A 20,299-nucleotide genomic window follows, 5' to 3' on the forward strand; every position below is an offset into this window, starting at 1 on the left:
ATTCGGTGCATTACAGCTGTTTATCATCATCATCATCATCATCATCATCATCATCATCACTAGCCCAATGTGCAAAGTACTGCCACTCCTTATCAACTTGTTGACAATTTTGTTCATCTCAAAACTGAACCAATTTTGTGAAGATAGTTATCAGGTATGTGCATCATCCCTGTTTAATGCACTAGCCTTCTGGTTGATGGGGTACAGCTTGACCAGCATTTATTAGGTGGGACAGTGTCAAACATCAGGACACATTATTTCATGGGAGTTTGCCCGAAATGACTTATTTGCAATGAAATAATCAAGTCTATAAATCACAGGTGTGTCACTGGGCCCAGTGTTAATTCCACCTGCCCAGTCTCAAGTGCTTCAGATCTGCTGTTTGCTTAAGTGGTTTATATCTAGTATTATCTACTAAACGTTCATGTCTAACCTGAACTTACTCCTCAGAAATTACGCAGCAGTCGTGTGCTGTAATGTACTGCTGTGTAGTGCAGACTCTGAAAGGTGGAGTTTTTTACCCAGGATAAATAGGTTGAGATTATGTTTGTTCTTTAGAGTTTCGGTTGATTGATGAAGTAGTTGTGTCTGTAGAGATTTATTGTGCTTTTAGCAATTTACTTGGGGAGGGGAAAAGAGGAGGGGTCATTAGAAACAATGAATTAAGAGGGGAGACACAGACAAACGGGGAAGGGAGACTAGGATTATGGGGGAGACAAAGACTAAGGAGGGGAGACACGGACAAACGGGGAAGGGAGACTAGGATTATGGGGGGAGGCAAAGACTAAGAAGGGGAGACACAGATTGGGGAGGGGAGATCTATCCATGTTATGTGGATAAGTTAGTGTTCTGTGAAGATCAGTTACAACAGTCTTCATATTATACAACAACGCTGTCAAAAAGCACTTAGTAAACATTATGCAAGAAATATACACACAAATACTATGAATATGTCAAAGATCTGACACCTACTTATGTACCAACAATATCTCACCGCATAAGAACAATCAACAAACTGGACAATATTTCAGACCACGAATGGGTGTTTACATAATGTTTTACTACATGACTGACATTTTACGTTCACACTGGCTCATTAAGCATTGCTTGGAGGGAGGTTCCACTGGTACTTGACAAACAATGCCAGGTTTTAGTGCTTATTCTATTGTCAGGCCAAACTGACTGTGTCTTGGCTCATGCTGGAAGGGATTACTGAAAGCTCCTTCACAATAGAGATATTAACATCATACATGAGTTTGCAGGTGGTCAGGGCTGGTGCACAGGCAGATATAGCTTGCCCTTGTATGTACCCAGGTCCCCGTGGGGACTCGGAATAGAGTGGGTCCCCAGACCCCACTGATTATAACTACAACCTGTAGGGATTCCGGGTTAGAATAGGACCCTGCTGGTCGTAAGAGGTGACTTATTGAATTTGGTGGTCAAGCTCGGTGACTTGGTTCATTGTATGTCAACTACGACTACATGGGTTGTTTGTTGCTTATAATGTCAATCACAGGTTCATCAGGGCCCACTTGCACAAAGCGATCTTAGCGCTAAGATGATTGTAACTCCCATACTTTAACATAGGCTTACAATAGTCATAGCGCTAAGATTGCTTTGTGCAAGTGGGCCCTGGTCTAGTTTTGATTGTTTACAGGCTGACGTCATATACCTGAAATATTGCCGAACTAGTGGGTTATTACGAGTTATGTCCCTTCTTTGTCCCTTCAACTGACCAATCAGATTCCACCTCTCATATCACTTGCATTTGCTTTAAACAAAATGGAGGCGCCCAGTCAAGACAGTCTGATAGATAATGTAGATCTATTTTGTAATAAAACTGCACTAACGTGGGTATCTCGATTAAAAACCTGAACATTTTCTGAAAATATCTATTGACGAAAAGTTGACGGAACACATGCTTTGTAAATCCTGCAATCGACACTGCATGGCAGTTTACGAAACGGATGTCAATTTCATGATGCAGTTTTGATTGGACTTGGACTTATTATTCCAGCCAAAAAAGAACTCCATAATGCCAGTCTTGTTCGGCAAGGGTGGAAACTGGACTTTATAGTCAGGTAACTCCCTTGCCTCATGAAGATGTCCTGCTGAATGCTCAACATTTGGTTCCTGTATGCGGCATTATTCAGTGTCAGCACACCAAATCTCGTACTACACTGGGCAAAACTATCATCATATCCTATATCAAGACATAACAGAAATGTCCCTGTCAAATGTTGAGTGGTATATTATCAGCAATAATATTTTTAAGGCCACTTGCTGAATAGGAATTTTGATATTGTGCGTCTATTCATTTACTTTAATTGACTTCCCTGGATTGTATGCATGAATAGATTGTCAGATATACCTGTAGCAATACAAATAAATGTGGTGTTTTGATTCACAGATAAATCAATAATTATCCATTAGTCAAAACAATGTGGTTTCATTCACCTAACTGACTGTAGGCTGACCCTATGATTTGATAAATAGAACTATCCCTATAAGTTCTTTGTGAGGGTAAAAGATAAGTTTATATTAAAATTTACAAAATAGAATAAGCCTTTACTGAGAATCCTATTGTTTTCATCAAAATCATGTACGGTAACTTAAAACAAGTACTGGGTAATAAATGCTTAGTACCACCCCAAAAATTAAAATTTAGAAAACTGAAAAAGGGATTTTTATTACAAAACCATAATGTTTTCTTAACTGTTCTTGGGACCAATGACTCTGTTGTTGTTTCAGATAGATGGTATCGAAGGGTCTGTGAATCTTCATCACTATGAACGAGTATGACGAGAAGGGATGGGCACACATCCACCAGGCTGCGTACCGGGGCTACGTCAAGTCCATCGAACGCTTCGTGGAGGCCAACCCAGACCAGCTGGAGCTGGAGACAAATGACGACCTTCACTCCACCCCCTTCCTCCTGGCTGTCAGTAGTGGCAACGTTGACACAGTGAATAGCTTGTTGTCTTTAAATGCCAAGATAAATGTCATCAACACACAGAACCACGGGGCCATAGAGCTTTGCTGTATGAAACAGTTTGTTTCTCTGCTGGAGTACTTCATCAAACGAAATGATGAAAAGCTACCGGTGTGGAAGCATCTTCTTAAGATGGTGGGGTCGGATAACGAAGAGGAGGCAGAAAATTCGGGAAAATGTTTGAGGACGTTGACAGATCGTAGTGAAGCTGAAGGTATCAATGCTAACTGGGAACATGTTTATAATAATGGCGGAATTCCAGTGATTGTCAAAGTGGTCAAGAGTACACTCAATGATGATGCAAAGATTCCAGCTCTTCAAGCCCTGCTCAATGTCCTTGAGAAGTCAGAGGTCCAAGAACAGATGGTAAGCTCAGGCGGAATTCCTGCATATATAAAAATATTAAAATCCCAGAACCACTTCGCTGTTAAGCTGGCAGCGGAGACATTACAAGAATTGGCAAAGAATAAGGAATATGCTGATATACAAATGCAGAACCAGGTTGCCCAGGCTCTCCTAAAGGTGGCTCAGTCAGTGTCGGATTACGAGGTACTGATACCTGTTGTCCATTGCTTTAGAGTGTTGTCCGAAGTCAGCAGCACCCATCGATCAGCAATAGGAGGTGTAACTGGTGTGATTTCCACTCTAGTTGGCCTTTATGAAAAATACAGTGAACAGCAGTTATTGCTTGCCTTGACATTGGCTGTGGGTCTGATTGCGGAGGACACAAGGGCCAATCAGAACATGTTTGTGGATGAAGGTGTGACTCCTCACTTGAGGGATGTCATCATGGGGCAGATGAAGCACCGAGAGCTTCAGTTGACAGCTGTTGAAGCGGTTCACCTCCTAGCACAGGATAACCCTCACACTCAGAAGGAAATCCTTTCCAAAGGAATTGATAGAATCCTGTTCAAACTCTTGTCCAAAAGCAGGGCGGATGTGCTACTGGAGAAAACTGCGATGGCACTGTGGGCTTTGGCGGGGACAAACTTGGATGAACAGCGTGAGATGGCGACAGGGATGGGTGTGCAAATGTTGATAGAGTTCCTTAATTCTCTGTCTGAGAAACTTCACCTTATAGCTTCAGAAGGTTTGGGTGTTCTGGCACAGGGCCCCCTGAACATGCAGACTGAGATAGCTAATAAAAATGGTATTCATCCTTTAGTGAGACTGTTGAAGTCGGATAAGGATTACATTGGTCTGAGTGTGATCCGGACACTTAGGTATCTGTCTGTAGGCGTGGGGAATGTGCCACACAATCGGAACCAGAAGACAATATCCCAGTCTCAGGGCATCAGATACCTGGTGGCTCTCATGGTTCATTCGGCCAGTGAGATTCTGCGAGTGGAATCAGCTGTTACCCTGGGATATGTGGCCATAGGTGAGTACTGTGTTTGAATCTGAGTTGAGTTGAGTTACAGGGATTGTTGCTCATACTGTCAACCACTTGTTCAAGTGAATTAATGTTTTGAGTTTCACGCTTCTTTGAAACGTTATTCAGTTAAATTACAGCGTGTCAGCATTATGTGGGTGGAAAGCCCTATTAATACATCCGTACATGTTATCCACTTTGATGAAACCCTTGACCATGTGTACAATCTCATTAAAATCAGATCTTAGTTCTCGCTATCGCTAAACAAAGATCTGAGGACATCCCATTACGGGTCACCTCAGAATGACCTTTCATCCAACCAATCAAAGCATCGCTTACCAGATCATGAAAGTGACAGTCGGAATGTGTTTTCTGATCATGCAACCTCGAAAACACGGGGTAATCCGAACAACAATTACGGCCCGTGCGACTGATTCCGTCAAAATTATCGTCTATCTCTCGCTTCCGAGGGATAAACATTTGAACGGAGTAGGCTTGTTTATTTTAGATTTTGTTTTAATCAAAACACAATGATGGTTATAAACATATTTTCCACCTGCTTGCCCATAGTAACCATGAAGAGTTGTGTATTCAGAATAACAATGATGTGGCACGTTTGAAGGTATGAAAACTGTGTTCTATCTAAAGAGCTTAGACCAGGATTACTAAAATGCTTTTAGCTAACCTGCATTGTTGTTAAATGGTATTTCCATACCATAATCTGATTTGAAAGCCATTCTGCCCCCTGAGACTTAAGCCTTCAGCTTAAAATGAACAGTGCCTTATTAATATTATTAAACATAATGATGTGTAATAGTTTATCAGTTGGGGGTACCTGTAGCTCAGATTTGCTTCTATAATAATAATTAATAATATCATGGAAAATGATAAATATAAAATTCTTTGGAATAGGCCTGTTTACATAACTTTGTTCTCGATATCGCTAAACAAAAAACACACTCACTCACTCACTCACTCACTCACACTCACCCACCTACCCACCCACCCACCCACTCACTCACTCACTCACTCACTCACTCACTCACTCACTCACACTCACCCACCCACCCAACCACCCACCCACTCACTCACTCACTCACTCACTCACTCACTCACTCACTCCTATGTGTCTCATTCTGTAAAGGTTGCTTGAATGCTTTAATATGTTATGTCATGTTTTCTTTGTACATACTTCACATATTGACGACAGCGGCACAGTGCCAAATCTTAAAATCAATTATGTAAGGAACCACAGCTAAGCAATTCATTTGTATGGATGAAGAATTATGATTACATGATCCAGGTTCAGCTTACACTGCACACATAATACAGCACACGCAGACCTGCGGCTTATTAACGTCATCATTGAGTATCTATCATACAATCTCCAAACACTGTGTTCGCTTCTTGTTCAATAATTGAGATTATGAACCTGATAAATGTCCCGGGTAGTAATCCCAGGTAGGTTACATGGAAGATATAGCATTGAAGTCCAGAAGGATTAGATGTAAGGTGTGCTTATTGCTGTCTGTGTACATACCGATGGAGATATGGTGCCTAGTATCGGTAACATTGACAGGATAGTGTCATTATACGTAAGGAATCCATTTGTCACTGGTTTTCTATGGGCCTGGGATCTTTGATGATACATGTATGCACTTCTGAGGGATATATTTGGACTGACATCACATAATATGGTACATGTCGGTTCATAGAAGGTTCACTCATTCGGTTTACATATGTGTTTTATTTGATCTGTTTGTTTTATTTGTTGTTTAATGCCACACTCAGCAATATTCCAGCTATATGATGGCGGTCTGTAAATAATCGAGTCTCGACCAGACAATCTAGTAATTGATATCATAGCATTGATCTAGGCAATATGGATATGTTGACATGCATCAACCAAGTCAGTGAGCCTGACCACTTGATCCCGTTAGTCGCTTCTTACAACAAGCATGGGTTGCTGAAGAGCAATTTGGACACAGGTACTGAGTTGATAGGTTTATAAATTACATGCTTCATGTTAAACTGGTGCTGTACAGAATACTGGTACCTGATTGGTTGTATGGATTGTGGGAAGTTCTTAGTGTCAGTGGGACCACTTATACGAGTGAGTGAGTTGGGTTTAATGCCACTTTTAACAGTAACAAGAGCTCCAGAAAAGCTGCGTATCTGCGTAAAATATGCATCAGAAATACAGAAATACGCAGTAAAATAAAATCCAAGCCTATCAAATACACAATGAACATTACAGATACGCTACAAAAATAAATCTTGTGCGTATCATCAAAATATTGTGAAGTAACCCTGCATATTCGATTAGCAAATCAGCAACTTATTTTGAAATTATAAACGGGCATTCTGTCAACCTTGCCAAACTCCACGATGACAGTTACATCATGATCATTTGCCATCACACTTTCTTGTGGTATTTTTGAGTCCTATAAAGCTCTCGAACCTACACAACACCAGTTTGCAGGTACTAGATGAATAGTGTTTTTAAATATTTAAATTAAATACCCACATGTGTAAAAACTAGTGGGTAATAGAAATTTGAATATCCAGATAGAATTACTGATACCCAATGATTTTAAAATGCATGGGTAAAATACCCACAACAACAAAAGCTTATCTGGAGCTCTGAGTAATCCAGTTATGTCACATCGAAATCAGCATGATGTGGGAGGAAAGCCCAAAGTGATGGAGGTCTCAGACGTTTACCACTTTGGTGAAACCCACAAGCTTGGGTATGGTGCTGACAAACCTAGAAACAACTAGGGCGAACCGGGATTCGAACCCACAAAATTATTGGTTTCTGGCGTGCAACTCTGCACAGCGAATGGTGGCACCTCAGACAACTGGGGAAACCAGCAGACTGAAGCAATCTTCATTTATTTATCTCAGTCATTTGGAGGTTAATTTGTGTGAGAAATATTGCTATTCTTTTGTTTCTTTTTAATTGCTCAGGGGAGAAAACAAACTTAGTGAAAATGTCAGTGTAACTGTAAATAGCAAATCACTGTAATAAAGTGAGTGAGTGAGTATGGTTTTATGCCGCTTTTAGCAATATTCCAGCAATATCACGGCGGGGGACACCAGAAATGGGCTTCACACATTGTACCCATGTCAGGAATCGAACCGGGTCTTCGACATGACGAGCAAACGCTTAAACCACTAGGCTACCCGACCGCCCACTTTAATAAAGTAAAAAATAGCTAAAAAGTAACAGATCTGTAAAGCCAATATTGAAATTAGTCTGCTTCAGACACTGCTACCAGGCAACAAAAGAGTGATTATTTGTCATTCCAAATTGCTGCCTCAGGGATTTATCTAGACCTGCCACAAATGACTGTAAGAATCCCCAATTTGAATAAAAAAATATACAAATTCCTCAGAATTTACAAAAATAAGAACATAAAAAAAATACAGTTTTGAACAATATTGCTAGTTTTTCCCAGTTTGCCTGCAAGGGCACTTAGTTTGGAATCCCGGATAAATCTCTGCACCTCTTCATCATAAAACATAAAATTGTACTTAACTTTCCGAACACTAATAGATATTTGTGGCCAGACGTGGCCAGACATGGCCAGACCAAGTTATTTTCAGGTTTTACAGATTGTCTGCGTGGATTCAAATACAAACTTTCTTACCCAAGAGGCAGGACATCAAATTAGGGTTTTACATTACGCAGAAATGTGCATCCAGTATGTACATATGAATAGAAAGGATGCAGGAAAAAAAAGATATTGCTTTTCGAGGAACATGTACAGTACAGTACACATACTACACCATTTCATTACCTTACGTAACCCTCATTTTTCCTGTAAGGACCCATCTTCCCGGGATATTTTAGGGATAATAAAGTTTGGCAAGGGTGGAAACTGGACTTTTATAGTCAGTTAACTCCTTTCCTTTGGAAGATGGTAAGGACCCTTGAAATTAACTATCCGGAGTCCCGAGGATCCTTAGTTTTGGAAGTCAAGGTAACACTATGCAAACAATAACAGAACAATGGGTTGATTAAAGTTGACCTGTCTGTCACAGTGAACTAGTTTTAAAACCATAATGAATCACATACATGTATTATCATTTTGAAAGTGTCTGTTGGACATAAAGACTTTTGTCTATAGACCTAAATTTTTTGAATTAAACTTCATGTTAAACATACCAATACTAATATGTAAAGCTTTCAAATAAACATCAGCATATTTTTTTCTTACCCTTTCCAAAATGTCGGATACAAAAAAAGCTTAGTTTCAACATGTGTAATGTGATTTTTCCAATAACTTGTATAATTAAATTGTTTTCATTTTGTATGTCCAATAGAAAAAAACATACATTTTTCCTGAATGATCTCTGCTGTTTTTAAGACTTCATTATGTTTTTGTATGACAAAAAAACGGAAGATATCTACAGTTATTTGTTTATATACTTCCTTGTTGTAGTAATGTGTTTTATACGATAATCTGTAAATAAAACTGTATTCATATTGTGTGTCCAATAGGAAAAAATACGTTTCTTATGAATGATCTCAGCTGATCCAGGAGACTTTGATCTATTTTTTATGAGCCAAAATGGAATATGTATACAATTGTTTATATACTTTGTATCTAGTCAAGCTGTAAATTGACCAGTGCTATAGAGATTGAGGTTAATAAACCCTTTATGCTTCAGGAATCATGGCAATGCAATAATGTTTTCACATTTTTATTAACAGCTAAGCCTAAGTGTATCCTCATAAACGGCTGTTAGTAATATAATCACGGGAGAACAAGAATTCCATATACCTATACATATCAACATGCTTTAGTTTCATGGCTGGCTGGCCCCAGTGCTTGAGGATCATTGGAAGTAATTACTCCTCATGAATAAGCAAGCAAGAGAGCTGAGCAGAAACTCCACAGTGGGAATACAATGCATTGTGGCGAGATCGCAATCTTTCCAGATCTGAAAGATTTAATGAAGGCTTGCCGTTCGAAACGACTATCTCATTCATTTAGATGGCGCAAGCTGATTTAAAGGAAATTGTATCATTGGGAAGCATATGAATTATATATAAAAATGTTGAGATACTAGCCATTGCTAAATAAGACAGGCTGAATTATGTATGGGTAGTGAAGGTAGGTGAATTGATACAGGAAGTTTATTTTAGGTTGTTTATTACAACGCTGCTATGTTTACACAAGTCACATGTGTCTTTCTCAATCAACACTTGTTGCAAATAAAAAAATGCTATTCCACTTTATGTTATCCACAGTTTTGTGGTTCATTTGATCTATTCTAAAAGATAATAAACAATATTAAACACTTGTGGGGTATTCCTTTTCCCAAACTAGAAGTAGTTTTAATATTATTTTTATATTGTTATTTATATTTATTTCTGAATTTTACTTTATTTTTTCTGAATTTCTATGTTATAGTTTTTAAAACTTTGTTGTTAAAACAATTCTACAAAATAAACAGCATATTTAAAGGGTAATTTCTCATAAAAGGTAAAAAAATTAGGCATAGACAATCAAGTCTAACTGTTTCTTCACACTCAAACAGTGAATTAAATCAGTGGAAGCCATACCATTCCGATTCAGCAAATAGGGACCGATCATTTGATATTCTGGGACGGAGGGACTGGGGGCTGGAATTTTATTGCAAAAAATATATTGTCCCTGCAAATTTTTGAAAAACATAATTATGCTTCAGACTGATGAAAAAAACAAAATATTGTCTGCCACTAAAATGCCATTGTTGCGAGGTGTAAAATTGAGGCTCATAGGTTTAGATAAAAGAATTATATATCTGGTTTTGTAGCTGTAGCTGAAAAAATATACATGTACATCTAATCTCGATACACAATCAAAGCTCCCTTTTCCTCCCCCCCCCCACACTGAATATCAAATTCCCTTAGGCTTCAAGCCATATTAGAGGTACCAGTACTGTCCAACACCAGGGTATAAAAAGTCTCCAAACTTTCAGTCAGACGACCTGACTGGCAATATTGCAAAGTTACCAGACCAGATAAAATGTTGCCGGTCAGAATTGTATGGGGTAACGAACAAAAGTAACAAAAGGGTAAACCTAAGAAAAGTACTGTTTAATGGTAGTTCTCAGAAAATAACAATAGACCGGTAGACAGTCAACTTAGTAACTTTAACCCCTGACCATCGGGTGTGCAACTTTTCAAAACTGACGGTCTGTCAGTAAAGTAGACTGTATTTTAGACAGCGCCAACGTGATAAATACTACTCAAAAGAAGTTAAAGTGAGTGAGTGAGTTTTGGTTTTACGCCGCTTTTAGCAATATTCCAGCAATATCACGGCGGGGGACACCAGGAATGGGCTTCACACATTGTACCCATGTCGGGAATCGAACCCGGGTCTTCGGCATGACGAGCGGACGCTTTAACCACTTGGCTACCCGACCGCCCCAAAGAAGTTAAAGAAAAGCTGTTAACTAGGTTAATCTGCCATGGCATGATAGACTGACTATAGTAATATGAAAGAATTGGGTGATCTTTAACAAATTATGAGTAGTATATAATCATGATAATTAATTACTTTCTCACAAATTTGTCAAGATTAAAATAGGTGGATTTCTGAACAGAAAATGGATAAAAATACACAGTAAAGATGTTAAAAAAGCAGGCATTAAAAACAAATACAGCATCAGTAACTTATTATTTTAATATTTGTTAAATTTAAGGGCAGGCTCATCTCTTAAAAAAATAATAAAGAAAAATAGTTTGTTTGGCCATATTAAAAAACAAATGTAAAACTCTCATAAATACTAACATTACAGATACCATCTTGATCAAGTCAAATGAGGCATGATATACATCAATAATGCACAGGTTTCCACGCTGCCTCCTCGTACCATGTATCAAGTGTGACATCACGATACAGACACATCGGAAGTGATGACCTGGCCTCAATAATGACACTCCTGGATTTGGTGTCAGCTCATGCTCCTGTTGGTCGATGGTCTCCTCATGCATGGTCTCCTAATGCCAAGCATACCTGGCGTTCTGCTGATCAATACTGTTACACTTCTACATGACAACCGCTTGTTAATTCCAAACCCCTGGGACTAGATCAATGCTTACAAGACGACAACAAAACACCATGCTAAAATGCAGTCAGGCAATGCCATTGTGAACAACTCACTGAAACCCAGGGCTGAGATTTTCAGTCAGAACAGCGGTGTTTTTGTAGCGATGCTTATCGCAACTTGTTGTGAGGAGGTTTTTTTCAGTTCAGTAGATATCATTTATGAGTACGCGAAGGCTACAGCTGTCTGCCTGATGGTATAGTTAGGGCATACGGGGGATTAGGTTTCTGCATGGCTATTGATTATTGATTATTGATTGCTATTTATTGTTTCATGACCTGTCAGTGCATTTATATAGGTTATTTATGTAGAGTCATATATTTATTAATTATAAGTAATACATGTAGGGTTTTATTTGCTTAGAGACTAACCACTGTCTTTTTATTTTGGGATACGCTGAAAAGATATAATGTCAATCAATGGATCATTAATATATTTCTTTTATCAGCAGTAAAAACTTGTCCAGAGAAATAAATGGCACTGCCTTTAGGTAAACTTAACAAATTCTCAGTATGTTATGTTTTTCAGTAAATCAATAAAAAGAATAAAAATAGTTGCATGTGTTAAAAAAAATATTGACAAATTTGAAATGAAATCCAAATTATCATTGACCCAAATCTCAGGCTGCTGTACTTGACCAAATTTGAAAGTGCTTAAATTATGGCTTTCATATTTTGTTTTATTTAAACATATTTGATTAAAACATTTAGATTGGTAGGCAAGAATAAGAATTATATATTTCAAAATTCTGTTTTTAACAAACTGAACATTTTATAAAGGCAGATGTTTGTTCGACAAGTTATAAAGAAAATTACTATTTAAAAATTAATTAGTTAGAATGATGCTTTCTTCATTGTTATAAATAGAATGTTTTCCATTTTTCTCATTTTTCTTGTTTTAATGATGACAAGTTGACATATAGCTGATAAAAAAGGGTGGTTTCATATGAAGAATAGCAGATATTTACATGGTCAAACTTTAAGCACTCTTTAACATGTTCATGTTTCTTTCAAGGACTCACTCTATCTACTGACTTTATTATTATTGTATAGCAAACAAATAATGCTTAAAATTATTATGAACCATGCACTGACAGATATTTCACAGTGACAGTTAAGCATGAAACAAACAATTTACACATGAATGTACTCTCTTCTTTTGTTTCAATGGATTTCAAATGTACCACTTCATGCCTTATAACTTCAACACTTTTGAAAGTTACATATGTCACATGATGGGTGTATGGGATTTACAAGTAGTCGTTTAATATCGAGAGATCGTCCGTGGCTGACATTTTTGATGATTTTGATCTGTGCCAAACTATTCATTGTGATTGGTTGATTCAGACTTTTGAGTGTGAGAAATCCTGTGCTGTTTGTGATAAGAGAGATGAAGATTGTGACATCACTTATAAAATAATGACAGTCGCGGGTGACCTCGCCTAGGTGAACACTTCCAAGCTGATTGTCGTTCATTTCCTGATGAACGTCAGTATATCATGTGATTACGTTGTCAATCGAGCGGAGACATACAGAAATACTTTATGGGAATTCCTCAATGTCTAAAAATAACATTAAAAATCATAAGGGAAAACTGAGAATAACTTCGATTCGGGCTATGAATTGTGCAGGCTTTGAAGTCAGACTGATCATGTATATGTCGGGTCACCAAAGCTATAACATAGAATGTTCGACTAACGAAAAGAAATCACTGAGCTCCACACTGTCATGCCTCGGAAATCCAATTGAGCCGCCTAAAGCAGTAATCCCCGTCATCAGCAGCCACGGCATGACTCAAACACATACGCAAAGTTCACAGAACGTTAATATCAATCCATTTTTCAGCTTCAGTCGGTTCTGGATTTCCTTCCAGCGCTAACTTTACTGGGTGCAACTTTTGTTTCAAGTGAATGACATTGCCGTAGCTGCCATTTTCTGCCATTCGTAAAACCAAAGGATGTCACTCCAAGTGGAATGTTTGGGATGGATGACGTCACAACTCTCCGCGTTCACTTTTAACAATTAAAGTTTAATGTTTAATGGATTGTTTTGTTATGATTTATGTATCTGTCAATATAAGGATTGAAGTTGTATTTGTTGACGTTTATCAGCTGATGAAGACAGTGCCTCACGTGAGCAAATTTACCATATAGCTATAGCAGAAAATTAGTGCAAAGTATAAAGCTGACAGAATAAGATATGATACACTGAAATCAAAACCAACAAACACGAAAACCAGCAGATTGTGGGCACCAGATGACATCATGTCCTGTTTCATCTGCAGGAAACCAAGCCATCTTGGATGAGATCCACCGCTACCCTGACTTCAGCTTTGTGCGTATCCTACGGATGATGTACTCCACGGAGCATCGGGTACGTCTCCTGGCTGGGGAGGCGCTGGCAGCCTTCGCCTACAACAACATCAGCCAGCAGCAGGATATCCTGGAACAGGGCGGGGTCAGGTTTGCTGCGTTCCTGCCTTTCTTGAAATCTCATGAAGAGTTCTACAGATGTAATGCTGCCTATCAGGTATGGTCATCTTAGTCAGGTCTATTTTTACAAATTCCGCCAAATGCCATCTTCCCGAGGCAAGGGAGTTAACTGACTATAAAAGTCCAGTTTCCACCTAGTCTAGAATTTCCAGGTCCGAATGCAGTGCCACCAGTGGCTGTAAGTTATGTCCATTCTGTGTCCCTCCTATTGACCAATCAGATTCCATCTCTCATATCACTTGCATTTGCTTAAAACAAGATGGCATCACCCAGTCAAGATGATCTAATCAATAATCATGGTCTATATTGTAATAAGATAGGTCTTACCCCTTGAAGTGCATCAAATTTCTTGAGTACCTTGCAAAATATCTGCCTAGTTGACGGTACACGTGTTTTACAAATCCTGCAACTGACCAAAATTTGCACATTGAAATCCATGTTGTTTACAAACCGGATGCCTAGTTCAATACGCAATTTTGATTGGACGATGCATAGACTTGGTTAGTGCAGCCAAAATGTGTTCGTGGAATTCCAGCCTAGTTCGGCAAGGGTGGAAACTGGACTTTTATAGTCCATTAACTCTCTTGCCTCGGGAAGATGCCAAATGCAAACTTATGCTGTTTTAACATAGGAATAACAAGACATGGTGCACTAAATCAACACTGATCAAAGACAACATATTGAGATTACATTACGGAGAAGCAAATGTAAAATCTGAAATGTCTTTCTTAGAGACCTGTAATTTATTGCTCAGGTGAGTGTGGGTCAGAGGTTTTCTGTACACAAATGCAGGGCTCCAGATAATTTTTCAGCATCGGGAGTTATAATTTTAATATACAAGTACTGGCAAAACTATAGAGTACCCTTAGAGTACTGACTGGAATCTTATTCATAAGGGGCGGTCGGGTAGCCTAGTGGTTAAAGCGTTGCTCGTCCTGCCGAAGACCCGGGTTCGATTCCCGCCATGGGTACAATGTGTGAAACCCATTTCTGGAGCCCCACACCATGATATTGCTGGAATATTGCTAAAAGCGGCGTAAAACCATACTCACTCATTGATAAATGTTATATCTCATTTTAGCAGAGACCATGGTCTCTGTCTCGTGTATACTGGTCAATAAACAATGAATAATACTTTTTTCGTTGTACATATATGGCTAACGTGCACCCCTCTAGGGTATTCAGCCTAGATATACTATGAATCCTTTTTGTAACCACACAGTGTTGATATGGTATTTCCGGTGTTACATGTTCACAGTAATATCTTTGCGTTGGGGAAAAAAACATAAAAATTCTTTATAGTGTGTATAATGCGTACCCCCTTCATACAGCTGTGTTTTAGGAAAATAAAGTGTGCACTATACAAGAGAAAATATAATCAGAGTATATAATATTATTCTATAAATGAATGTTAGACCATACATGTATGCTGTGATAAGTATCTGATACATTTATAAAATCATCCCCCTACGTATTGTGCATAGATTCGTCTGTACATACGCCAATACTGCCTTCATCTGGAGCCCTGCAATGTACTGACAATAATGACCCTCCTCATATGCTTGTCATATTTTTGGATGACCCTCCTCAGAAAGACAAGATTCAAAAGCACTTTGAAATATATATTTTATCATGAAATGTCAATACTGTTCATGACCCTCCCCAAATATGTGTAAGACTCTTATACCTTTTGTGACCCTACCCTGACTCCCACACCCACCCCTGTATTAAATAACTGGTCCCTTATTTGATTATTCATCCACCTACCTCCGGGACATTTTAACATAAATAATCTGTAAACCAAGAAATCTGTCTATCAATTTAAGAAAGTGATTAGAAACAAGAATGTTTTTTAAAATGGACTTTGCTTATAATATCAATGAATGGTTTGTGTGGTCCAGACTTGATTATTCACAGGCTGCCGTCATACAGCTGGAATATAAGTCTAGCTAGGGAATTTTAGACAACAAACAAGCATATTGAGTTCTAAATGTCTGTATGTCAGATCGTGATCCTGGCTCGCATCATCCCAGATGAGGAGCAGGCCAAGTCCTCAGCACTGGGCATCAAGCTGATCGTCGACCTCCTCCAGGATTCCAAGGACAACAGCATCCTGGCGCTGGCCAGTGACTGTGTCGCTAGACTGGCACACACACGAGCAGGTACATCTGTCACCATCATCAACACTGGTTTGTGAATATTCATTTCTCCGTCACCTGTAAATACATGTGTACTGTGGTGTAGGTACTGTTATAACCGACAAGTCACATGAAGGTAAGGTTAGGTGGAATAGGATTTAACATCACGTCCAAGATTATTGCACTTACAAAGCAACGTGCATGCATGTGCGTGTGCGTGTGTGTGTGTGCTTGTACTTGTCCGGACTGATGCTGATTTAGTACTAGCTCACAGACATACTTTGCCGCAGTTTAACATGATTTCTCAACTCAGACACAGTATACTGAATCCGAGCCCACCAGTCCTTGTTTTAGCCCCTAAATGCCGAGCGCCAGACAGGGTAACAACAAGTACCACCTTTTAACGTCTTTTGGTATGACTCGTAGATGTACATACATCCCCAAACCTTTGCTTGTTGTGAGAGGCAATTAAATGGATTTAATCTTCAGAATTGGTTACGTGTTCATATGTCTAACAGCGTACTGAAAGCGTGGGATGTTGCTCATGATATCAATCACTGGACAGTCTACTTGATTATTTACAGGTTGCCATAATACAGTTGGAATATTGCCTTGTGCAGGGTTAACAAACAAACATATGATAAAAGGTTCAGTACATCAACGACTTTCTTGTTCTATTCTATAAGACAGAGCTGTTTGGGGTGTACTTTTTCAATAATATTTGTATGTACTTCCTGGCCGAGCAATAGGTCTTCTAAAGACAAGAAAGAATATTTTGCATCTGGTAAGACTCTGTATCTTCTGTTCCTGTAGGTGTTCCTTCAGCCATCGTCGCTATAGAAGCTGTGCATTACATGTGCAGCCTCCTGTCATCCCCTGCTGAGCAGGTGCGTGGGTGTGCAGCCATTGCACTCGGCTATCTCACCTTCAACCACGAGGGAGGCAGGGAACTCCTTCACAGGTCAGATACACCAAACAGTACATGGAGTGGGATTCCCTAGTTCAAACAGAAACATCTTCCGAAAGCAGTAAGGGAGTTGACTGACTATAAAAGTCCAGTTTCCACCCTAGCTGGAATTATGGAGTTATATCATGGCTGGACTATGCATAGTCCAATCAAAATCTCATAACGAAATCAACATCCGGTTTGTAAACTGCCGTGCAGATTTCGGTCGATTGCAGGATTTGCAAAGCAATTAGCATGTGTACTGACAACCTAGCGTCAACAGATATTTTCCAAATCTTTTCATGTTTTTAATCAAGGTGCTCACATGATTTGACGCATTTCGTGAAGTAATATCATTATGATATATATCTGGATTATCATTTAGATCGCCTTCACTTGGCGTTTGGAAACTGCCGTGTAGATGTTTATCAATTGCAGGATTTGCACAACAAGTGTACCGTCATCTTGGCGTCAACAGATATTTTCCAAATCTTTTCATGTTTTTAATTAAGGTGCTCACATGATTGGATGCATTTTACGAAGCAAGACCCGTATCATTACGATATATATCTTGATTATCGTTTAGATTGTCTTCACTTGGTGCAACCATTTTATTTGAAGCAAATGCAAGTGGTAAGAGAGCTGGAATCTGATTGGTCAATAGGAGGTACATAAAAGGGACATAACTCATAATAGCACCTGATGGCACTACGATCGACTCATGAAATTCAAGCCTAGTTCGGGGGCACGGGGGGCCCAGTTGTCGAAGGCGCCGTGATTCGCTGTGCAGAGTCGCATCCCTTGGGCATGCCAGAAACCTATGATTGTGGGTTCCAATCCCGGTTTGTCCCGATTATGTTTCTAGGTTTGTCAGCACCATACCCCTGCTCGTGGGTTTCATCCAAGTGGTAAACGTCTGACACCTGCGTCACTTCGGGCTTTCCTCCCACATTAAGCTGACACGCTGTGATATAACTGGAATACTGTTAAATCGGCATTCAGCCCAATTCACTCACTCACACTCAAGCCTAGTTTGGCAGTCAGTTAACTCCCTTGCTTCGGGAAGATGAGAGAGAATTTATGTATAAAATTATGTTCTTAAAGATGATTTAATAACCTCTGTTGCAGACACATACATGTATGACGATATCAGTGGGTAAAATACTGTAAATGTTAAGATTACTAGCATTCATGCTACACTGAACAGGCTGAATATCACTAAATATCAGTCGTAGGTTTGTTTAGTCCAGCCTTGATTATTTACAAGCTGGTCTCATCTAATGGGACTATTATTGATTGCAACGTTAAACAACAAAAATAAATGATTACTTGACAACCTTTTGGCAGTGTGTAAGCGGTCACCAGCCCATAGGAATAAATTGTTTGATAGGCATCACTAAGAAGTTGACAGATTACAAGGTAGACACAATTTTATGGATAACAACTTCTTTAATACTGTAAAAAGCGACGTTTCGGTATAGATCCTTATACCATTGTCAAGCAAGACATTGTAGCCCATAGGACTAGTTGGTAATTTTGAGATATCTATGTGTCTGTCATGTTCCTCCAGATGCCGCAAGAACCCCTACCTGATGCAGGTACTCAAGTACTACACGAAGCGGACACGTCTGTCTCCTGACTTTGTGCAGGGTTGGAAACACTGCAGGAGAGTTGGCCTGCCAGCTATACCGTACGTACTTACTTACTTAAATCGGGAATTTAACGTGCGCTTTCCGACATATGTGTATTTCGCGCATGGGCCCTCCAGGCCATTTAGTGTTTGGTCGAAAAGGGTATGTCCGAAAAGGTGATGGAACTAAGGTGGGGCTTTTAGGGTTGTTTACCATACAAAGTGGTGTTTGCTTGTATTATTAAACATCGCATTTATATCAACTGTCAGACATTTTGGATAGCAGAAATACCAACTTAGACATACACTAAAAACAAACAACTATGTATTTCACTGTTTATTGAGAAGCACTTGTAACAAGTATATAAACAATGTCATTCAAACACATCCTGTGACTTGTCACTGCTGGGGTCAAGGCAAGAGTTCTACTCACTTATGTCATCACTCATCACACCTGCAAGTCCAGACAGATGCCATCCACGCAACACAGTGTCTTTGTTCTTTGCGACACGAGCCAGCGAGCATGTATTGTTTTAGCGGAAGTACTCTACTCAGTGCTAATAAGCGGTGCTATTTGGAGTGTGATTGGATTAATGTAAGGTTGGATAAGGGAGAGGATTCTCCTGTAAACCTGACAGAGGACATTTTCTTAAGATACAAATCTACTGATACTTGAGAGGAGAGGGGTGTCGCATTCATATTTTGGCTAGAAGCCAGCGGTCGCATTCTTTTAGAGATGCATTAATTTCACGATTTACAGTACTGAGAGGAGTTTGCATCTGAGCCTGCAAACATTTTACAGACATTCACACTGTCAATCATTGGATTATCTGGTTCAGGCAACATGACATATTACAGCCTGCAGTTATATATACGATTATATTTATAACTAAAAAAAATGTTAGAATATAGCCACTCACTCCTAAGATGAAAACTTCTTATTAAGCTAATAAAAGTTATCATAATTCAAATCATCTAATTGCATTACATTGTAGTTGCAGAGTGTAAATTTACTTTAATTTCATTTTGATTTTTGTTGAATCCACAGAGAGGGGAAAACTAGTCTGATACAGTTTCGACCACACGAGGATGAGATTCGCCCAGTGACAAACCTGAGTTTTGATGGAACAGGTAATAGCTCCAACATCCGGAGCTCCACGTCCAACTTGGTAGCAGAGGAGGGCAATGTGACAGGCAGGTCCTCACGGTCCTCCAGAACACACAGGACGGGATCAGTCCACAACAGTCACATGTCCCTGGACAGTCAGAGGACGCAGAACTCTCTCATGGTCGGAGGGGAGGAGAGATGATGGGGAAGTGGGGCATGGGGCAATTGAAGATGAAGTGGGACATTGGAAGATGAAGTGGGACATGGGAAGATGAAGTGGGACATGGGAAGATGAAGTGGGGCTGGGAAGATGAAGTGGGACATGGGAAGATGAAGTGGACATGGGAAGATAAAGTGGGGCAATGGAAGATGAAGTGGGACATGGAAAGATGAAGTTGGGCATGGGAAGATGAAGTGGGACATGGGAAGATGAAGTTGGGCATGGGAAGATGAAGTGTGACATGGGAAGATGAAGTGGGGCATGGGAAGATGAAGTGGGGTAAGAGAAAGTGAGAAGT

At 39.4% G+C, this 20,299-nt stretch overlaps 1 protein-coding gene across 1 annotated transcript; it reads left to right on the plus strand.

Annotated features, from left to right (window-relative positions):
• The first annotated feature begins 2,788 nt into the window (after positions 1 to 2,788).
• On the plus strand, positions 2,789 to 20,036 carry LOC139448694 (ankyrin and armadillo repeat-containing protein-like). Its single transcript, XM_071230249.1, has 6 exons — positions 2,789 to 4,373; positions 13,752 to 13,996; positions 15,965 to 16,121; positions 16,911 to 17,058; positions 18,614 to 18,733; positions 19,722 to 20,036. Exons 1-6 carry the CDS (start codon positions 2,789 to 2,791, stop codon positions 19,981 to 19,983), a joined length of 2,517 nt encoding a protein of 838 aa, XP_071086350.1. The 3' UTR covers positions 19,984 to 20,036.
• The last annotated feature ends 263 nt before the right edge of the window (positions 20,037 to 20,299 follow it).

This window comes from Haliotis cracherodii, unplaced genomic scaffold (assembly GCF_022045235.1).
Source record: "Haliotis cracherodii isolate W230 unplaced genomic scaffold, xgHalCrac1.p SCAF_10, whole genome shotgun sequence".
Classification (NCBI taxonomy): Eukaryota; Metazoa; Mollusca; class Gastropoda; order Lepetellida; family Haliotidae; genus Haliotis; species Haliotis cracherodii.